Genomic DNA, 11,240 nt, shown 5'->3' with positions numbered 1-11,240 from the left:
CATGACAGTTTTATTGCTATGAACAACCAGAATTGTGCTGTACATCCCCTCACCAGCATTGACAAACATATCAGTTAAAAAAAGCCAACAGCAAGAGTGATGCAGCCAAGAATGAGTCCAGTCTTTACCAGGGAGCAGTTTTTGGTATTCAGCTTGGTAAAAGTGTTGTATCATATTGCTGCAAATATCTTTTTTAAAAATTTTTTGTTAAGTAACTTGATATGATTAGAGCAGGTGAACAGGTTGGTGTATCTGGTACCTTGTGAGGCTGGAGGCTACATGCTGAATCACCACCCATCAACAAGATGGAGAATCAAAGGCTCAGTAAATACTGTACATTCTGTCTGCAGGGGGAAATCTGCCATACAGCTAGTGTACTGATTTATAAATTAAACTGTGAAAGGGCCACTTTACGTTGTCTGAATTTAGATTTATTTTCTTCTTGAAAAGACAAAGTGTGCCTTGTTATTTATATCTACAGGCAAAATACATTTTATTTGTCGAAGAAATATTTTTATGGATAGCAGTTTGGATGTGTCTGAAGGAAGGAATGCAAATGTCCAACATCTGCATGAACTTTATACAGCGTGTATTTCAGTCTGCATTTTATGAATGTTTGTAAAAAGATGATGCAAATCCAGAATTTAAATAAATATTTTGCAAAGTTTCAAAGATTTATGATTGTAGTGATGTTTATCAAGAGAATAACCTGGGGGCAATGCTTACCCTTCAGCTTTGTTTCACCGTTTTACTTCTGTCTCTTGACAGATTCTCAGAAACAAGCCAGAAAAAGATGGCACCAGACTCGAACTGACAGGATTACTGCAGCTGAATGACTGGGCAGCAGTGTATTTAGATTTTCAGCAGGGCCAGAAGGTGGCGCTAATTCATGTCAACGCTGTTTGCCAACTGACAGAGGACGGAAGAAGAAGACGAGGGCGCTGACTGTATCCTGCTCGTGCTCACATTCAAAACAAATGTGTTGAACTGGTTTAATGAATTCAGTCACGATTTCTTCTGGAGGTCCGTAGAGCTTGAAAATGGAAGGTGAGTTTAATTTTCGAAGTTCTGGTGAAAAGGACGTAATGGCTGATGCTAAAGCTCGACATAGGTCTGCTGTAACTTCTGTTAAAGCTCGTTTAAAATTCAACGACGTGTGTCCCAGTCTGTCCCTACAGTCTGCTAACCGCTTCTAAAACGTGTATATTTGGAGCCACATTTTGAGTAATTCCGGTTCTGTTTTTCCCTTCAACAGAAGCACTTGTTCAGGCGGCAATTCCTCGTGATCTGGTGGATTTTCTTGGTGTTGAGGTAAACAGATACGTTTGTTTATCTCTGTACTGTCACTGTTAAATGTTCATCCCAAGTGCTTTTCAAACTGCTTAACCCCAGGGCTAAAGGTGCTGTTAGCCACAGACTGGCACATACCGAAGTGGTCTAATCAGACTTTAGTTTTAGCCTGATGCTAAGAGGTGCCAGTGTGAAGCAGAGTAGTAACACAGCATTCTAAAATGTTGGTATTAACTAAAAGTCACTTGTGTGCTTAATCCAAAACTGTGTTAACAGTGTGTGTTTGAAAAGGTTTCAGGGTTTTAACTTAAAGTATATGCAGTGTGAGAAGCCCTCAAGTTATCACTCAATACAGTTTCCAGTGTTGTTACAGTTCATCCCAAGATTTCCCGCAGAAAATAAAGTCACATTCTAGACTATTAGTTGATGAATCAGTTCATCAATAGCATATTTAATCTACATTAGTTTTATAATTGGTGAATTTCGTTCATTTTTGCAGCAGAAATAAATATCTTTTGGCTTTGGGTTTTGGATTGTTGGTCAACTCCAAGACATTTTACTCATAATACACATTTTCACTATTTTCTAAGGATTGTTTATAGACAAAACAGTCACCAGATTGATTCATAATGAGTCAATCTATAAGTAATTAGCAGGTATATATTATGGAAGGCTGTAGCAGATTGGTGTTTTTTGCCAATACCTTGGCAGTTATTTCATGTTTTTCCTTAGTTATTGTAGTGATGTCTTCAATAGTTAGTTTAACTGGGTGTCATTTCCTCATTTCCAGCCTCAGACCAACTCTAAAGCACAGGCTTTTACCAAGGCGTTCCTGAAGAACAGCACCCAGCAGCAATCACAGCATAAAGTGCAGAGCATGTTGAGTCACAAGGCTGTGATCCTTGGCTACTCCAGGCCTAAGAAGGACAAGTCAAGGAGGAACACAAAGAGAGCCAAAGGACTGAACGCTCGGCAGAAGAGAGCAATGAAGATCTTCCATATTAAGCCTGAACATCAGAGGTTGGTCAGGAATCTGCACCCCGATGACACAACTAGAATGTACATGACTGCAGCAAAATGTTCTTGTCAGAATGATTGTAATCACAACACAAAACAATTGTTTTGTTGTCCCTGCCTTTTCACTGTTTCAATCATTATCATTGTAGATACGAGCTGTTCTTGCCTCTGCATGAACTCTGGAGACAATACATTACTGACCTCTGCAGTGGATTGAAATCAACAAGGTACATCAGTTTGTAGCTCTACAGATCTGAACCCTGACATTCCTCATCAGTTGCTCACTGAAGCCCTCTTGTCCTCTTTACCTTTACTGTATATTAAGTCTCATATGTCATGTTGTGTCTTTACAGCAATCCGCAGTTCATCCAGCAGAAGCTTCTGAAAGCAGACTTCCATGGTGCCATCATCACAGGTAGATTGTTTGTTTTCTCTAAAAATTAACATGATAATGACTTGAATCAGTAACACTAGCTGTTGCAACTTCACCTCCTGGAGAGTCTGCAAATCTGATCAAATCCTGACGAAGAGATGTTTTATCTGACTCAAGATAAAAGGCATTGATCGTTTTAGTTACGCTATTGACAAATACATGCTATTATAGCTCCAACATGGGGTCAGTTAATATGAGTTTTGTATTTGTCCAATCAGGTGTAGAAAAGATTATGTTTATATTGTGTGAGAACGAAAACAGCACTCTCACAGTGCCATTTACATCTTCCTGATCCAAGTCCCCGAATCTCTATGTTCTTTTAGGGTCATCACTGTACTTCTGTGTCTGTAGATAAGTGGACAAATGTTTGACTATAAGGTCGTTTGAACTGTGAGATGTACAGAAACACAGTCACTTAACACACTCTGACTTCGCTAATATTTTACTAAAATTATAATGAAATATTTCCCTTAAATTAATATGTGTGTTAATAGACCAACTCTTGCCTCATCAGCTATTACTGTGTGGACTACGAGGTCATATTGCTGGTCAGGTGACCAACAGTACTCAGTATAATAACTTTTATTAATGTCATATTAATACTAACAATTTTGAGCTATGATTTTAAGCTTGCAACAATAATTATAATTTTTTATGACCATATGCTTTTGACATGAGTAGAATAACACAACTACTGACTGCTCAAAGACCATCAACAGGATGCATTTCTATGGGCACAGATGCAGGCTACTGTAGTGTTGTACTGATACTTTGTTTTCTCTTCTTCTCTTCCGTAGTGGTCCGGTCTAAATGCCCATCATATGTAGGGATTACAGGGATTCTAGTCCAAGAGTTCAAACATGTCTTCAAGATCATCACCAAAGAAGACAAACTAAAAGGTGAGACTGCTGGATGTATCTCACTCACTGAAACTTACCTTCCACCTGTACTTAACCTTGAGCAGCATGGTTTAATGTAAGTGGCTCACTGCTATTCAAAAGTCTTCAAACAAAGGATTCTGACTGAGTTGTTATTACAGACCAACAGTATCGGTTTAATATTATTCAACCTGAATTTTGTTTTTCATTTGTTAAGAGATTCGTAACAGTAGGACACAACAGTCTGGAAAAGTTCAGGTGTAGCTGATAACATTAAACCAACTGCATTCCACTCAGATAAGCTTGACCCAGGGTACTGCGACTCTCCTGCTATAACCAGCCAAAATATCTGTGGTGACAAAGGTCCATTCTCTGCATTGATTTATCAGTTTGATTATTTTACATACTTTTACCAGGATATAATGATAACTGAACAAATATTTCCAAAGGGTCTTATCCACAAGTGAAGACCAAAATGCCAAAGTATGTCTGATAAAAGTGGCTGGTAACATTTTATAAAGGATCTGTACAGAGATAGTTTCTTTATGAAGAGGAAGATGCTTTTTGTTTACCAGAAACATTGACTTGCTCTCCTCAAAGACACCAGACTACTTTGACAAACCCAGCAATTTTACCTCACATATCATTTTAAAACACACTCTATTCAAACTCGACAGAAAAAAAATAAACTCACAGACTTTGTGCTGTTCCAGCAATCACCTTCTCTGTTTAGTTGAAATAAAGTTACTAGTGAAAACATTATCTTTTCGTCAGATGCCCAACCTCTGTTTTTCACCAACAAATCTGCCCATCAGATAAACAGATGTTATTTGCCTGACACAAAACAAGATGGATGGAGATTATTTTGGATTGGGAGGGGTACCAGTCACATCTGCCAGAGCAAATAAAACATGAGCTCAAAGATTGGTGTGGTTCCCAGAACTGTACTGGGCTATTTCAACCAAGTTACAGTGAAACCTTCCAGTCTTTGACACTGTCTGTCTAAGCACCAGTTTGATAGCAGTGTAATTACATTTTTACTTCTCACAGATTAACACATTTGTTCCTATTTTTTTTTCTCACCCCACCCACTGTCTCACAACTCGTTGTGTGACAGTGATCCCAAAGCGGAACAGTGTGTTTGCAGTGGAGATCAACGGCTTTGTTTCCCACATCTATGGAAGCAAGTTTGAGCAGCGAGCCAGTGAACGCTCCGCCAAGAAGTTTAAAGTGAGAGGAACCATCGACTTGTAACTGACTTGACTGTCGCTTGAGGGTCGAGTGTGCCTCAATGAACTATCACATGCTCTCTGCCCTCTATGGGCAGTCAGCAGGAAATGCAACAACAGTGTTGTAGCAGTGTGGAGCCGATGCTCTGTGGCCATTTACCGTGGAGACCATCATTTTAAACTGTTTAATTCAGCTTGAATTTTTTTTCCTCATTGCATGTGGACCACTTTCACAGGTCTCACTTTACTTTGAAATTGGACTCCACCAACTCTTCTTGCCCGGGATCAGAATGTCACAGGGAGTACTAAACAGCCAGTGTAAATGGTTGTATAATGTATTTTGTGTCTCTGCTTGAAATGAATAAACTCTGTTAGGGTTATCTTTGCCTCTGCTGCTTTCTCATGGTCATTCTTTTTAGAATGTAAGACTTGAAGTTGTAATACTAAATTGCTTGAGTGCCCCTTTGTCTCTTGTTAATGTGTAGAGTGTTCATCTGTAGAGAGTCCAGAGGTTCACCACCAACACATGAAGACTGTTATGAAAATGCTGTTCCTGCTCACATCCTGTCCTCAGTCAGTATGTGCCCTCTGTCAGAATGCTGAATATTTATCACTTGTCCCATTTTGAGGGTAAAGAGCTGGGTATTGAACGCACTTTTTGCAAATGGACACTAATGTTTCCATAGAAAAAGTTGCTATTGAGTTCCTTGTCATATTTGTAGTGTTTCCAGATTAAAATCAAGCTTTTTTTAAAAAAAAGATTTTTAACTGTTTAGGCTTTTGAATGGCTACTTTAATGATTAATTTGTTTATTTTACTGAATTAAAGAACCATTTCATATGTTACATTATGTTCTGTCTAACACTGTACTTCTCAGGGAAAATCACGAAGTGTGTCGTTTTGATAGCATCAGCTCCTAAAGTTCAGTCAGTACCCATTCCTGAGGATCAGCAAACTCTCAGTAAACTGCTCTCAATGCTACGTCTTTTTCAGTTTACTCATAGAGGAGTGAAGAAATATCACCAGATTTTACAGAATCGTTTTAGTCAGTGGGAGTCATTTCACTAATTGATCAACAAAATGTTAGCAACCAGATGGATAAAATGTGTGCTGTCAGACAGCATGGGGCTCAACAATGTATGCAAAAACAATGTATGCAAATGTACAGAGTGAGTGAATACTTGTGGTCGATTTCCTAGTATCATACCAGTGATGGAATGTCACTGAGCACATTTACTACAGGACTGTACTGTACTTACATATCACTGTGTTCAATGCAATGCAACTAATCCACTGAACAAGATTATGGACTTTTTCACATCAGGCATTTTGCTATATACATTGTACAGCAGGAAAAACGCAGATGCAGCATCAGGAGAGTTAAACAGAAATAAAACAGGATGTAATAATCTGCCAGTCATTTTTCATTCTGTCTATTGAATTGTGCAAAGACAAGATAATTTAATGTTTTACCCTTGTTGACTTCATTCATTTTTGTAAATAAAAGCATGTTTGTGGTTGATTCACGCAGCTATCAGTTAAGCAATGCAGCAGCATGTCCAGATGAGGAATTAATCAGTTAGAAAAGCAATGACAACGAAGCTGAACAAATATAGGTAACTAATAAAAACAAGTTTTATAAACACACATGAGGAAAAATATGTGTAATAGATCTGTAATATAGCACATAAGCTAAACAACTATACAAGTTGAGTGTTCTGCAGTAAACTACATATTGTAAAGAAGTAATTTACACAGATCTATCCATGTCAGAATATTTCCAATGATTGATACACTCAGTCACTAGATGTTATTTTCAGTGTGTTGCAGCACATTAGAAGTGAAGTGTTCGTGCGTACCTGCACGAGGAAAATCTGTCCCAAGAACGTTGATGATGTGTGAATTTCCTCTTTAAGAATTTCTTGTGTCAACTCCTCTGCATTTGAATGTTGCTCCCGCCCCTTTTTCGTCTGAAAGCAGAACTGTCTTTGGAAAACCCCACTGCATGACGAAGTACCAAAGGCTTTAAGAGCTTCTGCTCTGCTGCCTTTCTCATCACAAAAACGAGACGAACACATGAATACCTCTCATAACAACAGAAGCTTAGAACTATCGACAAAGCCACTGCTGCACCGAAAACTTTTTGCCTTGTGATTAAGATTTGAGGACACCATGGTGGACGAGCTGGCATTTTCTCAGGAGAACTGGGCGCGGATCCACACTGTTGAGAACTCATTTGGGCCATCTGGAAAGCCCCTGTTCCAGCCGGGTCGGGTTTTGATTGGAGAGGGCCGGCTGATGAAGCAGAGCCGAAAGGGGCTCCAACCTAAAGTCTTCTTCCTCTTCAACGATGTGCTGGTGTATGGCAGCATCGTTCTAAATGGATGGTGGCACAAAAAACAACAGATCATCCCTCTAGGTGAGCAAGTCATCTGTTTCCCCAGAGCACTTGATCCAGCCAGACAAATGCTTTCCTGGCGGAATTTGCTCAGTTGTTTTGTGTTTCATAATTCTTATTCTTTTAAATGCTTTTACAATTTAAGTGTAAAGAGCGAGAATAAGAGTAACCCATAAGAACGGTCTGACAGAAAAACAGTCAAAAGGCAACAGGTTCACCCTGCAAGCAGCTTGGCTCAAGCACTGTGGTTACAGTGACAAACTGTCATATCCTATGTTGGATGTGCGTGTTTCCATAATGTCGTTACCTTTGTTGCCTTGTATTAACATACCATTTTTTTTGATTATTTCAGAAGACATCCAGCTGGAGGACTTGGAGGACAGTGCAAGTATGAAGAACCAATGGTTGATCCGCACACCGCGCAAGTCCTTCTATGTGGCAGCATCTTCATACGAGGAGAAGCGAGCCTGGATCGAGCATGTGGAGGACTGCCAGTCCAGACTTCTGCAAAGCAGTGGTCGCAGGCCCAGGTCTACCTTCGCCGTTACCTGGATCCCAGACCGGGCATCCGCCATCTGCATGCGCTGCTCAGACAAGTTCACCGTGACCCAGCGTCGACACCACTGCCGGAAATGCGGCTTCGTGGTCTGCAGCGCGTGCTCCAAGAAGCGAGCGATAATTCGACACATTCATCCAACTAAATGGCTGAGGGTCTGCACCACGTGTCACTCCAGTCTTTCGAGGACGGAGGTAGAAGAGACGTGTTGTGTGAGGGGAGACAGCACCAGGAAGATGGGCTCCGACGAATATGAGGTGGACGAGTCCACTGAAGAGGAGGAGACAGAAGAGCAGATGGAGGACCACGACCCCAGCAGGTGGATGGACCCCTTGGCCATCCATGTCTACCTCAAACAAGCACTGTTATTTAGAAAAAAAAAAAACTTTGTTGAACTTTGAATATGGACACAATAATAGTGATACAGCTTTGTGTGGTAGAAGTGAACTAAACCCAGTCACTCAGCTGTAACCAGACATTTGCACCCTGCTGTCTGTGGGAACACCACTGCTGTGAAGTCGTCACATGGAGAGCTCTGAAGAAGTGGATTTGTTTACAGAGGATTTTTGAGTAGGCCTCAGTCAGCCTCACCAGATATTTATTTATTCTTATTTATTTATGCGTATGTATCATTGTTGGTGTGCATAGGAGCATTAAGCATCTGCCTTAGAATTGTCTCTATGAGAAATAAAGCACTTACAAAATAGTTGAAAGGTGTCTCTGTGATCACTGCATTGCTGAGTCCTGTGCCAAATAAGACACACTGTTTTATTTATTTATTTATTCATTTATTTATTTATTTTACTTTTCCTGTGCATTGATCCCCATACAACCTGCCCCACTCAACAATTAGCAACTGAACATGCAGGTTGATGAGACCTGGACTACCTGCTATCCCACAGGTCAGCTACAGTGTGTGAGGCTGCAGGCGACTTTTGACTTTCAACACAAACACTGGACACATTCACCCCTACTTGGTCCAAGTGTTGTGGAGGATATAGATCCACTGAAATGATAAAAGAAAAGTTGGTATCTTGGAACTCCAGAAAGCAGTCTACAACAGTGATCAACACTAGCCACGTTTCCATTAAATGTCAGCTGAATTTTAAGCAAACTTTTAAACTTTGCAAAAAAATCCCAAACATGGATTTTAGCCATTGCAGTTATGAACTTGTGGTCTTGTCCATATTCTCGGACAGTCCTGACCTGCATTTCCAATTACCTGAAACAGAGACAACAAAACAGTTATCAGCTTCAAGCTTCCTACATCACTCATAGAGTTTAAATGAGCTGCATGGAATGAGAGCTGTGTAAGTCCTCCTCTCTTCATGGCTGTGGATTCTGGTGGAGGGCGAGCTGGTCAGTGTGTGTTAGCACTCATTACGTCACTAACAGAGACGGGTGATTGGTGTTTTGTACTAGAATGATGTGATGTTTTTTTACTGGAACAACACTCCACTGGAATCTGATCCTCATAACAGACTGGTACTTTCCTGAAGTAAAACTGTCACTAAACTGTTAGAAAGTACAAATCTTCAACCTGCCCTTCAGACACGGCTCACGCTTCAGCGTCCTTCCCAGAGCAAAAGTCATCGTTCCACATGGGCGGCACTTTTGTGGCTACTCTATTTATAAAAACATATTGTTTAACTGGAAGTGATAATGAGCCAGTGGTTTGACTGTAGCATCACGCCTGCTTGACTTCAGTATGTGCCTCCAGGCAAGGCAGCTACGCGGAACAAGGAAATGTTGCACTGTTTTATAGAAAATAACGTCTCAGAGCAGGTGGAAGTGAACTAAACAGAGGGTGAGAGTTTTGTCTCAATGATTGACGGTCATAGAGAGTGACTGGCTTAATCACGTTAAAAAAAGGTGTCTATAACAAGTCTAGTTATTTGAATTGAAAAAAGTGTATTTGCCTGACAGGAAGGAATGTTTCCAACAAGCATGATGAATTAGGAGAACTCATGACTCTCTACACCAGTAGCATGTAGGCTAATAGTTTGTATCAGCTGTTTTCAGCTCTTTACTCTACTGTCTTACGATCCACAGCAGGATTACACAAAAAAAAACTACTGAAAAGATTTTCCACCAGACTTGGTTGCGGGATGGGTTGGCCCAGAACAGACTTCATTAACCTTTGATCCGGATCCAGAGAAGGAACAGATCAAGGCACATTTTCTAACTTTTTAAAAAAAAAAAAAATTTTTTTTTACATTTTCGTGAATTTCTCAGGGAATGATGCATCCTTGTTGATGAAAGAAAGAAAGTCAGGGGTATTTATTATATGTCTGGTATCAATGAGTGAGTGCAATTTAATGCGGATCCCAAATGAATTCTGGGTCTAGCAGATTTACATATATTTTTCTGATACTGGTTTAGGCTTGACTTAAGTATGGGGGCTGTCTGGCCTTGGAATGCACTCTACAGAGTGTCATTCTAATTTTGTATGTATTTCTACAAAATTCAGTTGGACACATGGGAGGCTTAAAGGAGTGTTTGGGACTGAAATGTGACTAACAAGGGAAAGATGTTGATTGGCTGATTATTTTTTTTTTCTGCCTAAAAAAAATCAAACTCTCTTTGTTTTCATGACTGTATAAACTAAACAAACAAACTGACCTTAAAGGACAACAACACAGTTTGTAATGTTTTGCTTTGTTTATATGAGGCGGACCCTGCCACCTTTCTAGCTTCAGATAGAGTTGAGGGACCTTACTTTCCTCCGAGAACAGCTTGTTTTGGGAAACCTATGGAAAAAAAAAAGTTTTATTACCTCATTAATATTATAAATATTAAAATTCTTACTTTTAATTTCTTCTCCAAAACTATACAGCTACCAAATATAGTCTACCAAATATAGTCTAAGGACCAGGTTCACTTTTACAGGCTTGAGTTGCATAATGACAGTTAAATGAATCTCTGCAGTGTTACTTTTATTTAGTAAACGCATCTGAATATTTTTGCACAGCTAGCTGTTTAAAACCTAAACACAAAGTATTTATAGGAAACTGCACACCATGGGGAAAGCCAGTGCTCACTTAGTTAAAACACCAAGTTTCAGATAAAGGGGAAGGAAATGAAGACTGCGTGATTCAATGATTTTGAAAAACATGACCCAAAACATTGTGGTTGGCTTTCTATGTACAACACTTCCTCTTTAGATACAGTCATTTTCTAGGAAAGTGAGGATGGACACCAGTCTTGCTCCAACAAAAGACAGACAAGAAAAGACTAATATTTCCTTAATGTTGTTTCCTAAATGTAATGTAAGAAATAGGTGGTGGATCAGGCTGAGCTTCAAAGTACATTTACAACACAGTAAATGTGGTAAGTAAATGTGGTAAAAGACGGTGATCTTGTAGTAGCAGCACACCCCGAGCTATGACTTCCTGTTTTGACTGAGTTATGCAATTACATTACAAAATACATTCATTAT

General features: G+C 39.7%; 2 protein-coding genes across 2 annotated transcripts; both read left to right on the top strand.

The window, feature by feature from the left end:
• Positions 1 to 836: 836 nt before the first annotated feature.
• pop4 (POP4 homolog, ribonuclease P/MRP subunit) lies at positions 837 to 5,606 on the top strand. Its single transcript, XM_037074522.1, has 7 exons — positions 837 to 1,047; positions 1,256 to 1,311; positions 2,081 to 2,310; positions 2,457 to 2,534; positions 2,661 to 2,722; positions 3,538 to 3,639; positions 4,736 to 5,606. The coding sequence occupies exons 1-7, from the start codon at positions 1,041 to 1,043 to the stop codon at positions 4,870 to 4,872; spliced, it is 672 nt and encodes a 223-aa protein (XP_036930417.1). The 5' UTR covers positions 837 to 1,040; the 3' UTR covers positions 4,873 to 5,606.
• Positions 5,607 to 6,576: 970 nt separating this feature from the next.
• Positions 6,577 to 8,510, top strand: LOC119006127 (pleckstrin homology domain-containing family F member 2-like). The gene is made up of 2 exons (XM_037074516.1): positions 6,577 to 7,266; positions 7,598 to 8,510. The coding sequence occupies exons 1-2, from the start codon at positions 7,020 to 7,022 to the stop codon at positions 8,200 to 8,202; spliced, it is 852 nt and encodes a 283-aa protein (XP_036930411.1). The 5' UTR covers positions 6,577 to 7,019; the 3' UTR covers positions 8,203 to 8,510.
• The last annotated feature ends 2,730 nt before the right edge of the window (positions 8,511 to 11,240 follow it).

The sequence above is a fragment of the Acanthopagrus latus genome, chromosome 17 (genome assembly GCF_904848185.1).
Source record: "Acanthopagrus latus isolate v.2019 chromosome 17, fAcaLat1.1, whole genome shotgun sequence".
Taxonomy (NCBI): Eukaryota; Metazoa; Chordata; class Actinopteri; order Spariformes; family Sparidae; genus Acanthopagrus; species Acanthopagrus latus.
Note: the sequence above shows the minus strand (reverse complement) of the source record. Positions and strands in the feature narration are given on the sequence as shown.

Excerpts from the sequence above, each read along its gene's own strand:
- pop4 (XM_037074522.1), top strand. Across the intron at positions 2,535-2,660 it reads AGTGGATTGAAATCAACAAG|CAATCCGCAGTTCATCCAGC; the intron begins GTACATCAGTTT and ends GTGTCTTTACAG. Across the intron at positions 2,723-3,537 it reads CCATGGTGCCATCATCACAG|TGGTCCGGTCTAAATGCCCA; the intron begins GTAGATTGTTTG and ends TCTCTTCCGTAG.
- LOC119006127 (XM_037074516.1), top strand. The coding sequence starts at position 7,020 with ATGGTGGACGAGCTGGCATTTTCTCAGGAGAACTGGGCGCGGATCCAC. Across the intron at positions 7,267-7,597 it reads ACAACAGATCATCCCTCTAG|AAGACATCCAGCTGGAGGAC; the intron begins GTGAGCAAGTCA and ends TGATTATTTCAG.